Consider the following 22,470-nt stretch of genomic DNA (forward strand, 5'->3'; position numbering starts at 1 on the left):
TCTTCCCCCGTTGTTGTGGGAAGCTCCTCTGGTGCGATAACAGAGCTCAGATTTCCAATCGCTGCTGCGATCTGCTGTGCAAAAGATAATGCAAAGTTGTAATATCACTATTTCACTCCTCTAAAAGATTTAGAAGTCCCAGGCTGCTTGTTCTGTGCCTGCCTGAGGCCTTTCTACCTGTAATTGCTTTGGGCTTTTGCTTGGCGAGATACAGTTCTAAATCTCATTGAGTCTGCAAGGTTACTTGTTTTGGAAGGAAGGTTTGAGAAAAAAAATCATCTAATCCGATTTATCTGTCTTCTTAACCTAGCTGTACACTGTAGATAGGCAGGCCAAACGGGCAGATTTGTGCCAGTTTTGTCTCGGACAGCTTTCAGTGCCAGCGTGCTGTTAAAAATGTGTCGGGCAGAGTAATACAGTGGCATTCTGCACAGTGGTCCTCCATACAAAGTATTTTATTGATCTTTAATGCAGGCATTGCAGCCTCATTATTCTACATGCAATAAAATGTGAATCTCTAAGCCTGGATGCTAGTGAGAATAGGAAGTCCTCGTAAAGTGTAGCCTGGCTGTTTATGTGTCTATACATACTATAAAACAAGAGATAAACATCTCTGCATTTGCATTTTGTATGAAAGCTGGAGCCAAAATGTTACCCAAGGAGATGTGATAGTTTGCAGGAGGTGTGTTGATTACTGGCCATATCCCTGCTAGAGGTTCAGGAGGCTTCATGAGATTGGAGAAGACCGAGCACCCTTCCTTGGTTTACTACCTTGGTCATGTAAGACCTCTAAAATACTCTATTTTCATGGTTGTGAATTATTTCCTTGGGACAACGTAGGGCAAAATTAGCTTATGTGATTGAGACTTCTTTTACCCATGCTCATATGAACTTGGAGGTAACCAGTGCTTTTGTGAGCTGCGCTGTGCATTTCAAAAGCAGATTATTTTCTGGTGTGGGCTGGTTTTGAGCTAAGAGAAATTGTGCTGTGTAATAGAGCCAGACTGACGTTGAGACCTTGCAGTATGATCTAGAATAAGGGATATGGCTTTTGGTCTCGAGTGTCTTGCAACCAGGTGGTGATAAGAACAGCTCCAGCTCCTTGAAATGTGCATATGAATGGAGGAGTAGTCAGAAAAAGTTGACTTGTGTTCCTTCTTATTCTCCAGAATTAGATTTTCAGTTCAGTTAGGACACCCATCTTCATGGTACCAACAGCTGTGTCACAGTGGTCCTAAAATACTCCATTCGTATGCTCTTCCTATGTCTTCATATACAGTCAGAAATTAAACCCTGCTTTCCAGGACACAACTCCTAGTTGAAGTTGGAGTGGATGGAGATGGTGTAGAAATGGGTTCATGTTGCCTAATTTCAAGCACTGAGCTCAATTAAGTCTCCTCTTCACAGAATCACAAAATGTTAGGGACCTCAAAAGATCATCTAGTCCAATCAACTGCCTTTCACGCAGAGTTGAAGGTAAAAGTGTGTGAATGTCTTCCTCAGTCCTTCAACCTCCTGTCCCTGTCCTATGTTATTCATCTGGTGGATGAAGCTTGTAAATCCAGCTCTGATAAATCTTAAATTATTTACAACAACTTTTACAGTTCTTTTTAGAGAGAATGTGTGAAGACCATCTCATTGCAGCCTATGTTGGACACTTTAATTATCTAACTTGTAGCTAACCTGAGCTGGAGGAGTATATGTGTGTGTCTTATAATTTTTGTCTGTATCTTCACGACTGATGAGGTGTGGAAAGTAAATTTACCTTTGAAATCGCTAAAAGTTTCATTGGCAGTAAGAGCCATTGCTCATCCATCTCCGGTCAACATTTTGCATCCTTTACTTCTGATAAGGGAACAATCTTATAATGAGCAATCAGAAATGGCATTGTGAAAGTTAGAGTTGTAAAAGGGAGCTGCAGGACTGAGATGGTACCAGCACACATCTCACTCCAACAGGAGATTCCCTAACTCTCTAGACAAACTGTGAAGTTGTTTGTGATGTTATATTAGGTGGGGTTCATGTTAGATTTCTGCTTCTGGGCAGAAGGAAGACCATATGGGTACTAGAGGAAAGGTCATTTCAGTCCCTTGCTTGGTGATTTTATGTGATGTAGGTTGTGAAATTCATGATATTGCTGTGTACAAGAAGAAAAAAAATGTGTGTGTGTGTTAATGGTTCTCCTCTGACCCTTCCAATACACAACTGGGGAGCGATGCTCAGGGCTGGGAGGGGGTCATTTTTGGAAAAGTCTCAGCAATGCAGCTTCTGACGCAAAGATTTTAGGGCTGATAAAGTACAGATATTGGCAGAAGTTATCACCATCCAGATAAAACCTTTTTAGTTTTTTTTTTCCCTTTTTCTCTGTCAGCAGCTGCATAGAGCATCTCCCCATTGGTAGAGTAAATCTGATAAAAAAATGTAGTTGTAAGCAGCAATGATTTTATCCCAGTGAAAAGATTTTATCCAACATAAAAAAATATTGTGCCTGAGCATAGTTTTTCAGATATGATGAAAAACAGCATAGCATGACCCTCAGTCCTAAGAATTTAGTTTTAAAAGAACTACTGAGCATATCAGATATCCTCAACTGTTCCTCTCCTATCGTTTGTTTTTTCATAGGCAGAGTTTGGTTTATAGATACATCTCGACAAAAATCTGCCACAGGCGAATTTCAACAAAAGAACAACTTCAAGCACATCCAATTAACAATTTATGAAAGGAAATCCAACAGAAAATTACGCGGAGATTCACAGGGTATAAAATTTGGCACTAAATCAAATTTAATGTGGAAATGCCTGTATAGGGAATTATGGCCCCTTGTAGTGCATTGGCAAAAGGAACTTTATCTGTGGAGGCTCATTGAGTGCCCTCTGTTCTATCTTTTCTTGCTGTTAGACGTGGCAATGAGCACAACTCAAAAGGGAACGAAGACCACTGATAAACCAAGCTCGGTCAGAAGTATTAAAAGTTACTAGATGTCTTCACACTTTTGAATCTAGGATTTAATCACAAAATCACGGAAATTAGGAGATTTGTAGTATCAACAAGCACAAAATCACTTTTAATTTGTTAACACAGCCAGCCATTATACGTATCCTGGTAATAGGTCATTGTGACTATATTCAAAATTACTATGGAGCCATTTTTATGTCTGGAAGGAAATTTCAACCCCCCTGCATCATGTTATTTCCTTATTTACTCACTCATTCAGCAGCCATAGTTGGATTTTCTCAAAAGATGTTAGGGATACAAACACACATAATTGCCTTCAGCAGCTCTGAAATTAACTTAAGCCACTACTTTGTTTAGAGAAAAAACATCTGTGTCTAGACCATTATCTATTTAAATACATGAATAGCCGGCTTTTGTAAGAGATGACTGAGCAACATCACTTGCATTGCATCTTTCTTTGGGGGGGGTGTTATTTACAGATATCAGGACCAACAATTGGGGATGACTAATAAAGTTGACACGGGCCAAGATCAAGCATATTTGTGATACAGCTGTGGTATTACATTGACTAATAGAATTTGACGAGTTGGTGGCTGTGTTGCTGGCTCTCCTGTTAATCTTGTGCTCCCACATCAGAACAGAAAACATTCAATGACTTGCAAATTTGTTATATTCCACTGAAACGCATATCTTCATAGCAAAGCATGACTTTAAGTGTCCATTCACGTGTGTTTAGGTCCATGGCACAGCATCCTTGCCTTGACCATAGTACAAGAATTTCATTCAGTCACTGTTTTCCTGCGTCTTCAGAGAGCAAACCCTGGTGAAGATAAGAGGGCACCTCTGTCACTGTAAATGAAGCATTAGAACACCCCAAGAGTTTTTTTGGTTGAGTCCATTAATATATGCTTTTGGCAGTGAAACACTCTACCAGATAAGTTAGTGTCCAAGGCATGTAATAATTAGTGAATAAAACACCCCCAGAGTATTTTAATCCTATTAAAATGTGTCTTTTAAAGTGCAAATGGATTTTTAACTTAATATTAAATGATTATTTTCTTCCTGTAACACATGCTTTCTCTACAGATAACAGATCCCAGGGAAGCAGAAGGTGAAACAAAGACATTAATGTCAAAGGTTTATATCTTCTATTTATATTTTTGAAAGGTGGTTGGCTGTTTACTGCTGATTTTTCGGAATACCTCTACTTCTTCCATCATCCCACTTCCTTCATCACACTGTAAAATTTGTTTTTGCCTGCAACTGGATAATGGCAGTAATAATAATGAATCACTTTCCTTAGGCAAAGTCTAGAGTTAGGCAACTGCCAATGTTCTTTAGTTTCTAAATGAAGAAAGTATGCACTTTTTAAATAATTAAAAAGAGTCAAAGAGTTCAAAATTGTGCCAGCTAGTGTTTCTAAACGTGACTATTAGAGTTAAATATTACCCATTCCATGCCTCCCTCACAGTTCCTCCAAGGCAGATCTCTAAGAAAACAAGAAGTAAGACACATTGTAAGTCACCTTTTTATTTATTTTTATTTCTTATTCCCCTGCCCCCCTCATACATGCTTGGTTAGGCTTCTTGTCGTGATGATTTGGCATCATTTCCACAGAACTTCCAGTCCAGTCCTCCCAGTTCTTCCAGTCCTTCTATGCCTGTCCAACAAGCTGATCGATGGCCTTCCTTCCTCTTCACCTTGTGGGAATTCACTGCATTTAATATATTTGAAAACTTATCCATAGGCCTTCATTTCTCAGGCACAACTCATTAAAAAGCCCCGGTGTTTGTGCTTCAGATAAGCCGGGATTCACAGAACTGAACATCGCCCTGAATTTTTGGGCTTGTGTTCTCCTGTAGCTTTCAGGGACTTTGGGAACATCCAGGTCAAGAATGTGCTGTAGCAACTGCCATTTTTTCTTCCAGCTTCAGAGCGTCGGAAGCACTCGGATTACTTTTCCATTGTAACTATTGATTAGGTGTCAAAGTTCAGCTCAAGGCCAGTTTAAAGGATCGTGTGCATTGGTAGAAGTGAAATACTCACATAGTTGTAAAACTGGAGTGTTTATTAGCTTAGGACTTGAGCTCAGCCTTCAGATTCTCCATACCAACATCATATCAGTTCATTCCCTGAGTCCAGCCTAGACTGAACCTAAGATCTCTTTAGGCTGGGATGAAAAGAAGACCTTGTTAAACCTCTTCCCCTACCTGCAGTGTAGATGCAGCTGGATCATGACCAAACTCTTTCAGTCTGGATCTGAATATAATCACAGCTCCCAAAGGCGGGATGAACATCCAGCTACCTATAAAATGATATCTGACGTATCAGCGAAATCGAGCCAGCTCGACAGCGTGAATACCATGAAACTGTGAGTGGCTCAAACTGATGATTAAGCGGTCACGTTACTATAATGATTTTCCCTTTTTTCATCTGTATTTAGTTTATTTCATAAATAGACAAGATAATAGCCTTTTTTATGTTGAATGTTACAAGTTGGATCATAAAGTCTTCAAGACAAATGCATAAGCTTTACGTCTGCCTGAGAAAGTATCTAATTACAGAAGAATGTGCAGGAAAATCAACTAGGTAAATGTGTCTTTTTTTCAGAAGTGTGTAAATGTTTTGCTCTGTCAGAACTGTTGGTAAATTGAAGCTGGTTGCTGGGGCTCAAATTTTGCTCAGAAGACCTGGCTCCAGGTCCTAATACTTCCTTCAAGACTTGATGTGTGTCCTCACTCTTCTCCCCTTCACCTTTTCACCACTGTTTATGCAATCTATTATATTACTATTTTCTTTTCCCAAAAGAAAACTATATAAAACCGGACAAAACTGACACTTCCTTGCTTTCTTTCCATTCTCCCATCACAGCAGAGCCCTAGGACCCCCTTCTCCGACCTACCTGATAATGAGAAGATCTTTAACGGGGGAGATGGCACGTGGCAGAACCAGAACCAGGATCAAGCCTTGCTCTCGGAAATCACAGAGGAGGATCTGGAAGCTATACGTCAACGGGAAGAGGCCATTCAGCAAATTGAGGTTGGTCATCTTCTCCCATCATGGTCTTGAGAGCTCGAAGTGCAGATTCCTTGTGTTGCACTTTGCTCAACGTGATGAAGGAAATGCTGATTTATATGGCTGCCTGCACAGCATCATGGCAGAGATTATCAGGTGTTTCTAAAAATGGAAATCAGTGGCAGAAAGAAGAAGTAGAAATCCATATGATATGTAATGAAAACAACAAAAAATAATTAACATTCAAGGCTTAATGTCTGTTTCTTTGAGTTTTTTTCAGTGGGTCAGAATAGTGAGGTAGTTTAATGCAACTTGGTTTTGCAGCAAAACAACTTGCTGTCTGGATGCAGAGTTGAAACTGGAAGTTGTCACAGATCAAAAATATTCGGCTTCAGCGTTAGAGAGTATAATAGGTAGAAAAAAAGGAAATAACTTGTTAATTTTTCAAATAATTCAGTATTTTTTCTTTATCAAAGTATTTGGATGTTCTTAATGTTATTAAAAGAAGACATACTATTTTTATTCCTTTTTTTTTTTTTTTTTTTAAGAAGTGCTATAAAAGAAATATGAAAAAGGGAACAAAAAGAGCTTTGAGTAAGTTAAACATCCCACATTTTTCTTTTTATGCTTCTCTTTTTATACTTTTGGGAAACTCTTGTTACTCAAGTTAAACAATAAATGAGTAAAGCCAGATCATGTTAAATGTTTCTAATTTGTATGCTTTTATAGGCCTAAACTCAAGATGAACCAAAAAGAGAGGGCTTCAGAATAATCAGAACATTTAATTAGGGACTATACTTTGTCCCTTAATTGGATTGAGCTAATTTTATCAGAATAGATTTTGGTTGCAGCGTAGCAGGAATCGTGATTGAGTTAACAGGGCAAAAAGGGGACAAACGTTCCTGCTGTGGGCTGATGCTTTGAGGCATCGACCTCTGTTTGCAAGCAGTGATCGCTACATATGATTCAACACTGTAAGTAAGAAATTCTGATAGTTTTATAGGAGTTGGGTCAAGGTTAGTGTATCTCTAATTTCTGTCATGGTTTGCTGGGCAGAGATGATTGAGCTTTGTGGACTTGTGTGCATTAGTAGGGATCAAATTGTTAAAGAATATTCTCACACTGAGTATCCTTGTCCATGAATCGTCCTTTCATACTTGAGGAATCTTTTTTGCATCCACTGGGTCAAACTCTAGGGAACTTTGTCGCAAGAAAATTTGTTGCATTTTTTGGGATGTTCCTGCATTTCGATGTTCAAGGAAGGTGGATGCAAAGGTCTTTCTGAAATGGTGTTGTGGACACAAAGGATATTATTGTCATCCTTTTGTTCAAATCATGGTCGTTGCCTTTTTCATTCGGCTTTTATGTTGCACTCTGTCCTCCTGAGGGAAAAAAAAAAAAAAAAAAAGTATTTGCCCATTAGGCAATGGAGAATGACAAACCGCAAGCCATCCTCAAGGATGCCATTTATGGAAAATCCAGAAGTCACCTCAGAGAGATCACAGAATCACAGAATGTCAGGGATTGGAAGGGACCTCAAAAGCTCATCCAGTCCAATTCCCCCGCCAGAGCAGGGACGCCCAGATGAGGTTACACAAGAAGGTGTCCAGGCAGGTTTGAAATTCTGCAGAGAAGGAGACTCCACAACCTCCCTGGGCAGCCTGGTCCAGGCTCTGCCACCCTCACTGGGAAGAAGTTTCTTTTCAGATGTAAGTGGAACCTCTTGTGTTCCAGTTTGAACCTATTGCCTCTTGTCCTATCATTGGTTGTCACCGAGAAGAGCTTGGCTCCATCCTCCTGACACTCACCCTTTAGATATCTGTAAACATTAATAAGGTCACCCCTCAGTCTCCTCTTCTCCAAGCTCAAGAGACCCAGCTCCCTCAGCCTTTCCTTACACGGGAGATGCTCCACTCCCTTCAGCATCTTTGTTGCCTTGTGTTGGACTCTCTCCAGCAGTTCCCTGTCCTTCTGGAACTGAGGGGCCCAGAACTGGACACAATATTCCAGGTGTGGTCTCACCAGGGCAGAGCAGAGGGGCAGGAGAACCTCTCTCGACCTACTGACCACCCTCCTTCTAATCCACCCCAGGTACCATTGGCCTTCATCCCATTGGCCTTATTTTCCTGGTTCAATTCCATGCCTGTGCCACAAGCTGACTCTACATGGGGCAGCACTGAACCACATGACCATGGTGGGGATGTTAGGGAGAGTTAAGGGAATCCAGTCCTAGCCCTACATAACTTCCAAATAAATGCAACACTCTTATATTGTACAGGTTGCATATATATAAACTTTTATAGATCCTGTGTACCTTTCTTCCTGATACGAATTTATCTCTGAATAACTTATAAGAACTATGCAGTTAATGTTGTTCAGCCTTCTGTTTTAGAAGAATGTGTATGCTTTCTTTTTACCTATTTTTCGCTATCTCTGTCAGAGAATCACAGAATAGTTTGGGTGGAAGATACCTTCAAAGCTCATCCAATCCATCTTTACCCATTTCAGGTTGCTCAGAGCCCCGTTCAGCCTGTCCTGGGATCTCTCCAGGGATGGGGCATCCACCACCTCTCTGGGCAACCTGGGCCAGGATCTCATCACCCTCACTGTAAAAAATTTCATATCCATATTCATCCCATACAGAAGACTGCATTCCACAAGCATTATTTCAAATGTAGCTTAAACATTGCTCCTCTGGAGGAAAACATTTAGGACCAATAGTATTTTATTTAACGTCTCTTTTGAAAGAAATATAATGAAAATGAAATGGATTTTTGGACTGCGTCGTACCTCTCCCCAGCTGTGTTTGAATAAGCAGATGGTGCTTTTAAATCATTTTCACTGAGTTTTGTTTTTCTGTTTGTTGACACACATGAACATATTTCTTGTGAAAAGATTTGTTTTGCACATTAAATCTTCCCTGATTTCATTAGAAGTTGTGGGTATACAGAGAAGGGACTCACTGAGCTCACAGTCACCTTTCCAACTTTTTTCCAATATGTTTTCAAAACCAATAAGCAACCGATAAGGTTAAAAGGAAACATTATTCCTAATTGTCAAGCACGGCTAATTAACTCAATTTATTGCCAAATTGATATATAACATTTGTTCTTCTTTGCTCTTTGGGGACCAGAATGACTAACAGATCCGTGCAAAACATATCTTATGCAAGTAGATTGGTCTTGCTGGGATTTTTTCATTTCTGCATTTTTAGCACCAGAAACATATAGATCTGGAACATCATGTCTTGTGGGCCACACTGATTAGCACAGAACTTTGGAGAAGCTCATTGTGCCGTTACCAGTAATGGACCTTTTTCTTTTTTTTCTTAGGAGACATTGAATTTGCCCTTTTTGCAAGAACAGGTATAAAACTTTTTTCATTGCTAAAGAAATGAGGAAATAAATTCTCTTCCCATCTTGTGTCCTGAAAAACAGATATAAAATTGTGCCCATAATAGATATCTCTTTAACGTTCCAATGACTCTTTCCCACTTGTGTGTTTTCCACATCTCCAGAATCTCTTCAAAGGTTCAGGTTAATGGGACTTTGTTCTCTGTCATGAACATCCCTTGAGGCACTTTTCAGCATTCACGGTTTCCACCTAGAAAGATAACAGCCATGTCAAAAGTTCAGCTGGCTGTTCACTTTATTTAAATGTGCTTCTTTTGCTATTGCTTGCAGATTAAAAATAGAGAAGTCTGCAAGGAAGATGTCTCGCCAAAACCTTACATTTTGGATAAAGATCTTTATTGCTTGGAAATGTCAAAATCTGGTAGGACACAGCAGCCTTGACACAAGTGTTATTTCTTAAAATATTACTTTGAACTGTTATATAAAACCTATTTTAACTTGAACTGTATTGGCAGTGAATAATAGATGCCATAACAACTTTATATATAGCACTGTAAAATGTGCCATCAGAAGTACATGAGCTGAACTGTTATGTGCATTGTCTGTGCTCAGTGCTGGCACAAGCCCTGTCATAGCAAATATATATAATTTAGTGTTGTGTGCCTTTCATTGGCACCTGTGGCCACGTGAAAAATGGAAAGAGATGAAACTTGGAGAGGAAATGGATAAACATTGAATGGGGAACTTCAGAATTTCATCTGGTGACTGGAAGGACCTATAAAAAAGATGCTAAATGCCATATTGATTTAGAAAGCCTCCAATGATCCTCCTCAGGCAGACAGCTTCCCAATAGCTAATGAGAAATGAAGATGAGATGAACTTCTCCCAGACCTCGTCACTATTTCCTTGGATGCACCACCAGGTTGTCCCACCTCCTCCGTAACCTTCTTTCCTTTTTTATAGCAACCTCTCATCCCACTCCTGTGCTTCCTGGGCTTCTAACACAGCAGTGGGCATCCTCCTATGAAAAAGAGTGGGGAATAGCACTATTTCTCTCCATCCCCACATGAGGAGCAGCAGCAATAAGAGCTCAGTCCATGGAGGTAAGTGGTTGCCCATTTTGTCAGCTACCAAACCTGACACTACCAGGAATAACCACATCATCTCTCAGCCCTGAAAACCAACAGATACCAGTCAGTTTGTACAGATAATAGGCATTTAGCAAATTAAAAGGGGCTAAATGTGGCCAGACCTTTTAACAGAGCCTGTTATAATAGGACATGAGGTAAGGGTCTTAAACTAAAAAAGGAGAGATGCAGGTTAGACATGAGGAAGAAATTTTTTACAATGAGAGTGGTAAAACACTGGCCCAGGTTGCCCAGAGAGGTGGTAGATGCCCCATCCCTGGAAACATCCCAGACCAGGCTGGACGGGGCTCTGAGCAACCTGAGCTGGGTGAAGATGTCCCTGCTCATGGCAGGGGTGGCGCTGGATGAGCTTTGAACGTCCCTTCCAACCCAAACTATTCTATGATACTTAGCAGTCAGGAAGTCAGTCATTCAGACCAAACAAATGCAAGGCAAGTCTAGGTGAAAAACAGTTTAATGATTAATTGCTACTGACTGGACTGACATTGCAAACTGGAGACCATAAGTTGCAGATGCCTGTGCAGCAACAGAGAGTCATAGAATCATAGAATGTCCTGAGTTGGAAGGGACCCACAAGGATCATCGAGTCCAACTCCTGTCCCCCAGTAGAAGGGTGCTAAGAAAGCATTTGGAGAAATAAGTTCAAGTGTCAACTCTGTCATCAACTCTTTCTGTGCCCTGGGCACTAGTTGTACCGATCTTCAATCACTTACCCACAAAACAAGTCTGAAGGCATCACCCTACATCTCAGAGGGAGCAGGGCTAATAAGTTGTTTTGCCTGTTCTTTCTTTGTTTTGGTCAGAAAGCACAATAAATAAAAAGAAGGATCCCCCCTGCTCCCTGGGATATTTCCATAGGATTCCATTTCTTACTTTTCATATTTAATACAGAACTCAGGCATTAACTTGGCTGATGTGAGGGGGCGAACAATTTTCTCTAGTAATACATGGTCATCAGAGCATAAAAGCCAGTGCTGTCTGGTGATGATTTGCTAACTTTTGTCAAGTGAGTAATTGGCGAGAATACCTCCATCCAGTTTCTAATTATCAGTTGAGGATATCCTGAAGAAAGCTAAACACATCAACAGAGCTTCATTTTAGTTGGTGCTTCTCTTGGCAACAGAGGAGAGTTGGGTAGGCTGTGGCAACAGGTGTGACGGAAATGCTTTTATTTTTGGGCAAGATTGTTCCCTTTGGGTCGGTGTTGAGAAATGTTGATGTTCATTCCCTATCTGTTTTGAAGAGAAGTGATAGATGCCAGCCTCCATGCCTGTCAGTCAAGCATTTGTAAACAGGCAGAAAATGAAATACAATAAAAATAAAACAAAAAAAAATGCCCACAGAGTCTGTCAGAGTGTGTTTCTTAGTTCAAACATGTTCCTTGTTCACTCATTACTACGTATCACTTCTTGCTGAGGGGTGTTTTCAGTAAAATCTCTCACTGATGCTGCAGTTTAGAAGGTTTAATGCAAGCTATTTTATAGCTTTCATCAGCTTCAATAGTCCAGGGGTTTGACTTATGAGGGCTCCGACTGCCTCTTCATAGAGACTTTTTGACTCAGAGTAATGTATAAATAACACAATATCATGACAGGCACTGTAAGTGAAAGATCTGCTGCCGCGTGAGTGTCAAATGGGGCTCAAATTCCCTTTTTTCATGGCAACGTGTTGGAGCCTCATTATCACGAGCAGCCGAGCTGCCTGTGAGGTTGACATGACCATCCCCGGGACTCGGTATTGAGTTGTTCCCTGAAGAATCCGCTCGAGTATTTTGGTCAGTCTAATTTAAACTGACCTGAGTTGTAGGACTGCCACCATTTATTTCGGGAGACTATTTCACGGTCCGGCAGACTTCAGTGTTGATGAAATGCTTCACTCTGTTCTTGCAAAAGATCCTTTTCTTATTCTCAACTCTTTGCACCTAGTGAAACTCTACTGGACCCTGCAATGATTCTTCTTCTCCTTTGGCTTTTAAACTCCTCAAAGGCTGACAGTTGTCCTCCTCTTCACAAGTCAGTCTCCCTTGCTTTTCAATCGCTTCAGTGCTTTATTCTCAATTATTTCCCATTTGTTAGTTCCTTTCTCCTACGGCAGCTGACCGTACAAAGGATCTTGGTATTGTAACAAATCTGAAAAGAAGAAATGTGTAAAAACCCCCTCTGGATCCAATTCAGAGGTTACACATTTCCAGACAATTTGTACGCTAGTAAATTGAACAGTACCAAGGACACTAGAACTGACTCATTACACTCCTAAATTCTTAAAGCTTATCCTGGCACAGTTTTGACCCAGATTAGCCAGCGCTTGCCCAAATATTGACACAGTTTGAGGGTTAAAATGTTCTCCATAAGCCATTTCGATGCAGCCACCCTGTTCAGAGTGTCAGGAGACTTAATGATGTGGATGCAATGAAGTGCATACCTGCAGTTTCAGTGCCTGAGAACAGGCATCTTTCATGTCCTTATATACCTGCAGCCCTATTGATTTGATGATTTGATCACAAAAAATTTCCTTTAGTCTTCATCGACATTTAGGGAAGAGGAGGAGTAAGGCAAATTAAGGGTAAATTCTGTAAGAAACTGTGCAAGCCTGAGGGCAAAATAAGGGATATGTGAAAATAACAGCTGGGCTCTTTGAAAATGTGGAGAAGCCTTGGCAAGTATTGAGAACAAAAAGCAGCTTATCCCAGCAGACTCATACAACGACTGTTTTCATTGAATATTGATTTGCCCATGTCTCCCTTCTCTGTCCCCCTGTGGCCTCCACAACTTATGCATTGCTCCAAATGACAATTACTCGCCTTCACATCAAAACCCTTTATAGGCAATCTCCACATCGTTAGTGTGTTGCCTTCAAACTGCCAGGGTCGTGCCAGTCAGCACTGGAAAGTTTGATTAATTGGAGTTTCAGAGGCTCTGCCTTGAATGGGCCAGTGCTGTTTTGGTGTTTTCAGTGCCATTTTGATTCACTCCCCGGTTCACTCGACATCATGCTCTATCAAGCATCCTCATTGAACGTGTACTAGTTTATCATAGAATCAGAGAATCACAGAATACCAGGTTGGAAGGGACCTCAAGGATCATCTGGTCCAATCTTTCTTGGCAAAAGCACAGTCTAGACAATGTGGCCAAGCACCCTGTCCAGCTGAATCTTAAAATTGTCCAATGTTGGGGAATCCACTACTTCACTGGAGAGATTATTCCAATGGCTGATTGTACTAATTGTGAGAAATTTTCCTCTTGTGTCCAATTGAAATCTTCTCAGGAGTAACATTTACCCGTTACCAGTCATCTTTTCCATGTGACTCCTTATAAAAAAGGAGTCTCTATCTTCTTTAGATACTGGAAGGTGGTGATGAGGTCTCCCTTAGGGAGCCTTTCTTAAGTCTAAGCAAACCCAGTTCCCTCGGTCCCTCATATGGTGTCTTCCCACTCCTTTGGTCATCTTTATGGCTGTTGTCTGGACTGTCTTCAGCCTGTCCACATTTTTCTTGCATATTGGGGACCAAAACTGAATACAGTATTCCAGGTGTGGCTTGACAAGTGCTGAGTAGGGTGAGATAATGATTTCTTTGTCTCTGCTGGCAATGTCCTTGATAATGCAGCCCAGCATCCTGTTGACCTTCTTTGCTGCAGCAGCACATTGTTCACACATATTGAGTTTGTTGTCTACCAGGAGTCCCAGGTCCCTTTCCATAGAGCTGCTTCCCAACCAGGTAGATCCCAGCCTGTGCTGCACTCATGGATTATGTTTTCCCAGGTGCAGAACCTTACGTTTCTCTTGGTTGCAATTTGTAAGGTTCTTGTTAGCCAACTCTTATGGCCTATCCTGGTCTTCCTGTAGATTAGCTTTGTCTTCTGAAGTATCACCAGCAAACTTCATCAGGTACAGTTGATCATGTAATCCAGTCACTTATGAAGACATTAAACAGTGCTGGGCCAGATATTGATCCCTGGGGGACCCCACTTTTGACAGGTTGCCAGTTTGAAAAGGAGCCACTCCTTGTAAGGCTTGTGCTCCAGCCCCTTCCCAGCTCCATTCCATTCTCTGAACTTGCTCCAGCGTCTCAATGGCTTTTTTGGCATGAGGGATCCAAAACTGACCCCAGGATTCGAGGTTTGGCCTCCCCAGTGCTCAGGACAGGGGGACGGTCACTGCTCTGGTCCTGCTGACCACACTAGTCCTCACACAAGCCAGAATGCTGATGGCCTTGGCCACCTGGGCACACTCCCTGGCAGTTGTGCTTACGTGTCATGTTTTAGTTCACTTCTCAGAGGACTCTGAGAGCTCACAAACTAAATCCATGTGGGATGAAACTCCATTAACAGATGTAAGCCTCCGCCTCATGGACTCTGACTGAGAATAGGCATTTAGTCTGTAGGAACAGGCTGTATCTAGTCTGAAATAAAACTTCATGGATACTTTGGATATTGGGTCCCCGGCAGCAGCTGTTTGTACATCTGTGCCTGCTGTTCTGCAATACTTGTCAGTGCATGTACAGCACTAGTTCTTTCCAGAGCAAACCGCTGAGAGACGATCCGCTTCTCGATCTTTTCCAGCAAGCCTGTTTGATTACATACCACCTTAAGTTTGGCTTTTTCCATCCAGAACAGTTCCCAAAGCTGATTGAAAGCACCATATAGACTTTGTTTGTTTGTTTGTTTGTTTTTAATCATGTTCTACAGCCCAGAACATCATCATGCTAGAAGAAAATTACTCCAACAGCTGTGGTACATCATGATACTTACCACCTTGCACAGAGAAAGAAAAAAAAAAATATATATATATTTTGTTTAAGGGCTGAAGGACCCAGAGGAGAACCAAGTAAAGTGTTCTGCAGTATGAGCATATCTAGTCAGTTCTGCTAACATCACACATTACAATGTTCAACCAGTCCATACCAAACAGCTGAGGAGTCAGGATCCTTTCGCTGCTCCAACCCGTAGAGTATGACAACTCAGTAACAATTGGAGAATGGTATAGATTACAGCTGCATGCTAAAAGAGAAAACACAAAAAACAGATGCACCCACGGAGAGTTCTTGATGTATTTCCTTCTCTTTCTATTTCCATTGTTTATTAAATGCTAGTGTTAAAAGTATATTGGTAACATACATTTGGCCCATAAACCAAATACATCCAGACACAGAGGCAAGAGGTGAAATCACAGAATCACAGACTGGTTGGGGTTGGAAGGGACTTCTGGAGATCATCCAGTACAACCCACCTGCTAAAGCAGGTTCACCAGAGCAGATCACACAGGAATGTGTCCAGGTGGGTTTGAATGTGTCCAGAGAAGGAGACTCCACAACCTCTCTGGGCAGCCTGTTCGAGGGCTCTGACACCTCAAAGGAAAGAAGTTTCTCCTCATGTTTGGATGGAACCTCCTGTGCTTCAGTCTGTGCCTGTTGTCCGTCATCGTATTGTTGGACACCACTGAAAGGAGTCTGGTCCATCCTCTTGACATCCACCCTTGAGATATTTATATACATTGATGAGATCCCCTCTCAGCCTTCTCTTCTCCAGCCCAAACAGATGCAGCTCTCTCAGTCTCTCCTCATAAGAAAGATCCTTCGGACCCCTCATCATCTTTCTAAAAGCTGGACTCTCTCCAGTAATTCCTTGTCCTTCTTAAGCTGGGGAGCCCAGAACTGGACACAGAAATCCAGATGCGGCTTCACCAAGGCAGAGTAGATGGGGAGGAACAACCTCCATTGACCTGCTGGTCACCGTTCTCTTAATGCACCCCAGGTACCATTGGCCTCTTGGCCACAAAGACACTTTGCTGGCTCATGGTCAACCTGTTATCCACTAGACCTCACAGGTCCTTCTCTGCAGAGCTCCTTTCCAGCATGTCCACCCCTGACCTGTACTGGTTCCTGGGGTTATTCCTCCCCAGATGCAGGACCCTACACTTGCCCTTGTTGAACTTCATCAGGTTTTTCTCTGCCCAGCCCTCCAGCCTGTCCAGGTCTCTGGATGTCAGCACATCATTCTGGTGTGTCAGCCCTTCCTCCCAGTTTGGTATCATCAGCAAACTTGCCGAGGGTTCACTCAGTCTCTTCATCCAGGTCATTGATGAATGAGTTGAACAGGACTGGACCCAGTACTGACCACGGGGGAACCCTACTAGCTACAGGCCTCCAACCAGACTCTGCACCGTTGATCACATCCCTCTGAGCTCTGCCATCCAACCAGTTCCCGATCCATCTAACTATCCACCAGGTAATACATTGTCAAAATTCTCTCATCATCTCCTTTCTACTCACACCACATTTTTGCTAGGACTACTTGCAAATAGTTTGGCTCAAACTGTCTTTCTTCCTCCCATCTCTTCCTCTCACAACACAAAACTGTATTTCTCACTCTTCTGTATTTTTTCCTCTCCTCATGGAAATGACTAAAGGTTGAATGTTTTTGCAATCAGTATTTCACATGGATATATGTGCAACTTTGCAAGACAGAGACAATTCAGGAATGTATAAGGTTTATTTTTAGCTCTAGACATTTCTTATGTCTCAGGTGTAACCTTATGACAATACTGTTTGTAGTGAAGTGCTTTTAACTAAATTGGAGAGGTTTCCACTGTATGCTAGAGATAATTTTGCTTTTCTGACTTAGATTCCCAGTACCTTATCCAAAGACTTAGTGTCAGAAAGTCTTGCTCTAAACCCTTTTCTTCATGCACTCTTCCTTTTAGTGAGAAGAAGCAGCTAGTAATGAAAGCCTTGATTCAGCAAATCACTTACGTATGTCTTAAGAGCTTTGCCGAATAGGGATGGACTTTAGCACCTACTAAAAGTGAAGTATCTGCTGTGCAGAAGGTGAGAATTTTGCTGACACACACGTTTGCTAATAATCTGAATTTTAGGCACACACATCTGCATATATATATATCCACAGGAAATGAGCTGAATTAAAGACATATATTGACTGTCAGCATACACTGATAAGGTGGAGAGCTGGAAAGATCTCGAATGTTTATGATGAAATAGTGTTTAACTTCTGCAAACCCCCTTGTTTAAGTGTCAGTATTTCCTTTCTTAAAAGGAACTTTCCTCCTCCATTTACTGCACTTTTGCCTATTTTTGTTTTGTTACCAGGTGATGACTGTCTCAATAAAGGTAATATCTTGCTTCTATTTCTGTTAGCACAGACAGTACAAACATCATATGCCTCATCAATGCAGCTATTTTTGTGGATGCGATTTGCTGCCCCGAAGTGGAGTTACCACTCTCACCTGTTACTTAGGGTAGAGCAGTTCTCTCTCTATTTCACTGGTGCTAATTAATAACAATGTAGATCAATAGTCCATCAACCAGCCAAGATCCCCTAGCAGTGTTCTCCAGAGCTGTTACTGCAGATTTGACTTCTTGCCTTCCTGGATTGAGTGCTATGCTTTTTTTTAAAAAAAATTCTTTTTGGTAGGGAAATTCAAATTTTCCCCAGTCCCATTGGAAAGAATAACAACAGGTTAGTGTTATGTCATTAATAGATATAAGCTCATGGGGCAAAGCCTGGAGCATCCCATTGAACCCTTCCTGAACAGCTCAGGAGGGTGAACCAAGGTTAAAGAAAAGACCCTAAAGAAATAATAAGGGAAGAGATCATGGAGAATGTGATTGAAATCCACATTTCACAGCAAGATCAGTCCATGTTCCCTCCTATTCAACAAAAGGTGCCTGGTTCCTTATAAATTAGCCTTGACAGTAATATTTGCACAAATCCTTGCAGAGATTAGGCTGAAAATCACAGTGTTAATAGTTTATACTCTCTGCACTGTGCAGGCTCATCTTCTTCAGGTATTATTTAATAATTTTAATTGCTTCTTTATAAAAGAGGATGTTAACAAACTGTACTTCCCCACCACCCTGTTCACCATCTCTAATATCTATCCAGTATGTATCCTGTGGTTATTTGCTTCCCTGCATTGAAGTCTCCTGTTTCCCTTTCTATTCTGGCTACCAGACAACACACTTGAGGCAGAAGGACTGTTAATACTCACCTGGGTGTTACAGAGTGTCAAGAGTTTATATTGCGGGGTGACAATAAAACCCTGGCAGATGTATCGTTAACCTCCTCTCCCCCTTCTTCCCCTTTCAGTCCCCCGCCGTCTCCCCCCTTCCCACTCAGGACAGGCGATCGGGAGGAAAAGAAGGACAGAGAGAAAAGACTTGGAAAAATTAAAAATGTTTTACTAATGCTATTAATAAGAATAAAGAAAATATTACAAAATATACAAAACCAATCTTGAAAGTCTCAGCAACTGCAGAGCCGGCACCCAAAGTCCTGGATTGGACTCTGCAGCCAACCAGAGCTGGATTCAGTCTCTCACTAGGCCTCAGTTCGCAGGAACAACTAGCAAGGTCCTTTCCTAATGTCAGCCATAAGCAAAAGGGAAAGAAAAAGGGATGAGATCCCCGTGATCTCCCACTTTTATATGAAGTATTCATGTGAATGAAATGTTATACACAGTTGGTCAGTTTTCTTGGTCACCTGTTTCTCATTGCCCCTCTCACGAGATGTGAATCTGTGCTTATCAACAACTTCGCATTCCATTGCTAGGTTTACCAAAACATGTATCTGGTTCTCCAGGAAAATGCAGCTAATTTGAAGGCTTTAGCTGACAGGCAAATTCACTAAAAGAGAAACTTGTTTTTAGCAAAACTAGGACACAGAGAAATGAAAATTTTAACAAAAATATTTTAATGTGTGGGTTGTTTGTTTGTTTGTTTGTTTGTTTTTTCTATGCAATTATTTTTTAGCTGGATCCCTGAGGAACCTGATCTGACCTCGTAGCTGGTCCTACTGTGAGAGTCTGGACTATGGCTGTGCAGTTGCCCCTTCAAACATGAATTATATCATGATCCTGTGGTCCTGTTATCTCTCCATCCTCTCTGTCTGCACCACTAAGGGCTTCCAAAAGTTCACATGTTAATCTTGCTTCAATCCAAAGCCAAGACATCTCTATTTCTTGTCCAATGTGAGGTCTCAAGTTATTTTCATTCTCCCTTCTTTTCTATTTATTGCCACCACAGACAGCGTTTCATGTTTTTCTTCCCCTTTCACACCACATTTGTCATTCATTTGGAAGAACAGTTGGGATATTAGGATGTCAGCATCCTTTTCTCCATCATATGGGTGACTAGAAGTCAGCAAATGATGGCGTTTGGGACACCTCTTTATGAGCAAAGGAGGGGACCATATTGATGCAGGGAGCTTAAGCACTTACAAACCATTTTTTATCAGAATTCAGATCTGTCTTCTCCAGCAGCAAGTGGAATGTAGATGTGGTGTGATCAACCATGTAGTGAAAGTTTAGTTGCTTTATTTAGGAAGGTAACTGGAAACAAATGCTTGAAAACATCCATTTGCTCTTGTAGAAACCAAAAGCACATATTTTAGGAAAGGTGGCTTCTTGCTGATATCAAGAACAAAGTTGAATGATTTTCTAATCTAAGGGTTTGCTGTTGAAGGATGGGAGGTGCAAGGGCTTTGGGTCAAAAATCAAACCATATCCAACTGGTTTTCTTGTAATGTTACTCTCAACAGCTTCTACTGAGCTACCGGGGACTAAAAGGACTTTTCTGCATCACTAAAAGCATCACTAAAATGACTAAGACTTTCTTTTCATGTACCTGTAGCAGACAGTGTTGCTACAGCGATAAACATCTGCTTACCTTTAACTCTGCCTTTGGTGCTGGTGATTTTTGAGGAAAAAGTCCTCAAGTCCCATCTTTCCTTGTCAGTTCCTGCCCACGCAACACACGAGGGATGAAAGCGGCTGCGGATTTCTTACCGTGCTCCTATCCCCATGTCACAGCTGGGGAAACCGAGACGTTTTGGATTGTTTCTCTGCCAGTGGAGCTCCATAGAAATGTAAATGTCTTGTCTAAGACCTGGGAAAGAGTCAGTGTCGGTGCCAGGATTAAAACGCTGCTTGTTCTGTACTTCCGCACCAAATTCCCTTCAGACCGTGCTGCGATGAGAGATCCAAATACAAGATCTTGGCGTGTTTAACTTTTAATTTTTCTCCCCTTATTTGAATCGCTAGGCAGATGGAACGTGCTCCCGTTCACAAAACGCGCTGTCATCTATCCAGCTTGGATGGAGCTCAAGGAAAATGCTAATCATGGTTTGTAGCTGAAGGGAAATCTTCCCTACAGGGGCAGCTTGCTGTGCTCTGAAGTTTCGCCCGTGATATCGTGACTTTATCAAGAGAAGCTAAATAGCAGCCCATCTCTCCTTGGGCACATAGCAGATTGCACTGTCAAATGGAGAGATAACTTCTTGCCCTCTGTAAAAATCTTAAGATATGAAGACGAGGCCATAGGAGGGAGGGCAAGGAGGAAAAAAAGAAAAGCTGCTCTGATGCTTGTACACATAAAAAACACCCGGGGAAAACTCACAGGAGTGTCGGCTATGTTGGACAGCGTGCCGTTAAGCCCTTAAAAAGATGATTAATCCCCTGAATGCCATGGAATGACAGACAGATGTCCACAGGGGATGCAGGTATAGTGCTCAGAGCTGGAGACTTCGATGAGCTTATGCTGGTTTTATGAATGATGCTTTGCTGCTGGCTGCATCCACAAAAGGGGTCTGTGTTCAAAGTCTTGGTATGTGCAGGGGTATTTTGCTCCTGTCAAGCTTTTTGGATGGCCACCTTCCTCCCCAGAAAATTATGGGAGCCCAGATAACTGGCGATGACAAAGACCAACAACTTTAAATCTCCTGCAACACTGAGAACTCTTGCACTCTCTTTAGGAAGAAGACTGCTAATTTATCATGGAAGAAAAAGCTCATCTTAATGTGTGAGACAAGTTTTTGAGGAAAGCAGTTACTGTCTCTTTGCCTGTCTGGTTTTAAAGATTGGCCCTAAATTCAGAGGTTTTGAGGAATTATGAATCTTTTCAGCTTCTCCATCCTCTGTGCTCGCCAGGTTTCTGGTGAACCAAAGTGCCTTCAGAAAGCTTCAGTTTGTCAGGCATGAAATTAATCTGGTGGCTCATTCTCAGCCAAGAAATTGGCTGTATCCAATTATTGCAGCAGAAGGGGCTTGCACAAAGCCACCCATGTGCTCCCCCCATTGCCCAAAATATAAGAACGGCTTCTGCAGAGTCTCCATCTCTGTGGTTTACAGGGGGTTGGGTCCTTCTTGATGAAACTCAGATGAGAGAAGAAGTGCCTCTTTATTCTTGTTCTTCTTGGCACAGGGTGGGGGCAGTGGGGAGTGATGCTGAGGGGAGGGTGGGAGATGCGATGAGGAGGCAAAGTGAAGGATGTCGAGATCGGCGCTGATGCAGGAGAATGTCATTTTTAGTCTAATTTTGACAGTCCCTATGAACTAGGGCCTCATGTTGCACCAGGGGAGGTTTAGATTGGATATTAGGAAAAAATTCTTCATGGAAAGGGTTGGCAGGCATTGGAACAGGCTGCCCAGGGAAGTGGTGGAGTCACCATCCCTGGTGGGGTTTAAAAGGTGTCTAGATGAGGTTCTTAGGGACATGGTTTAGTGCTAGAGTTAGGTTAGGTTATGGTTGGACTCGATGATCCTGAGAGTCTCTTCCAACAAAAATGATTCTATGGTTGTATACTGGTATTCAAATTTCAGCTCTTCAGCCTGATTTGATTTGCAGGTGCTGCCAGAAGCCAGGACCCAAAAGTCATTCTGTGAGAGTTGTTCCCTTGGATTTGCCTTTATTCTTTAAAATAGCCCCCAAAGATGAACCTTCTGGAGCACTTCAATTGTTGCAAGAGGCATTTCTCTCCTTCCTCTTTGTTCCTTGTAACTGCAGATGAACAATAAAAAGGAGGGGAAGGGAATTAAAAGCAGACCCCTTGACTTCTCTGCCTCTCTGATTTCAGCTCATGCTTACAAATATGAGTCTCAGCATTGGGATGAAGGGACTTTTGGGATTAGATCCTCCTACCCTGGGTGTACGTGGAGGAAATAAAAGGAAATCCTGCAGCTTTGGACATTGATACTGATTGCTTAAGAGA

General features: G+C 41.8%; 1 protein-coding gene across 4 annotated transcripts in view; it reads left to right on the top strand.

Annotated features, from left to right (window-relative positions):
• TSNARE1 (t-SNARE domain containing 1) overlaps positions 1-22,470 on the top strand; it is a 531,215-nt gene that overhangs the window by 282,324 nt on the left and 226,421 nt on the right. For all 4 annotated transcript variants that reach the window (XM_082045886.1, XM_082045889.1, XM_082045887.1 and 1 more), the window contains one exon: positions 5,827-5,994. In XM_082045886.1, the coding sequence (XP_081902012.1) occupies positions 5,827-5,994 (168 nt within the window). The remainder of the gene's footprint in view (positions 1-5,826; positions 5,995-22,470) is intronic.

The sequence above is a fragment of the Streptopelia decaocto genome (assembly GCF_964273445.1).
Source record: "Streptopelia decaocto genome assembly, chromosome: 2".
NCBI classification, from domain to species: Eukaryota; Metazoa; Chordata; class Aves; order Columbiformes; family Columbidae; genus Streptopelia; species Streptopelia decaocto.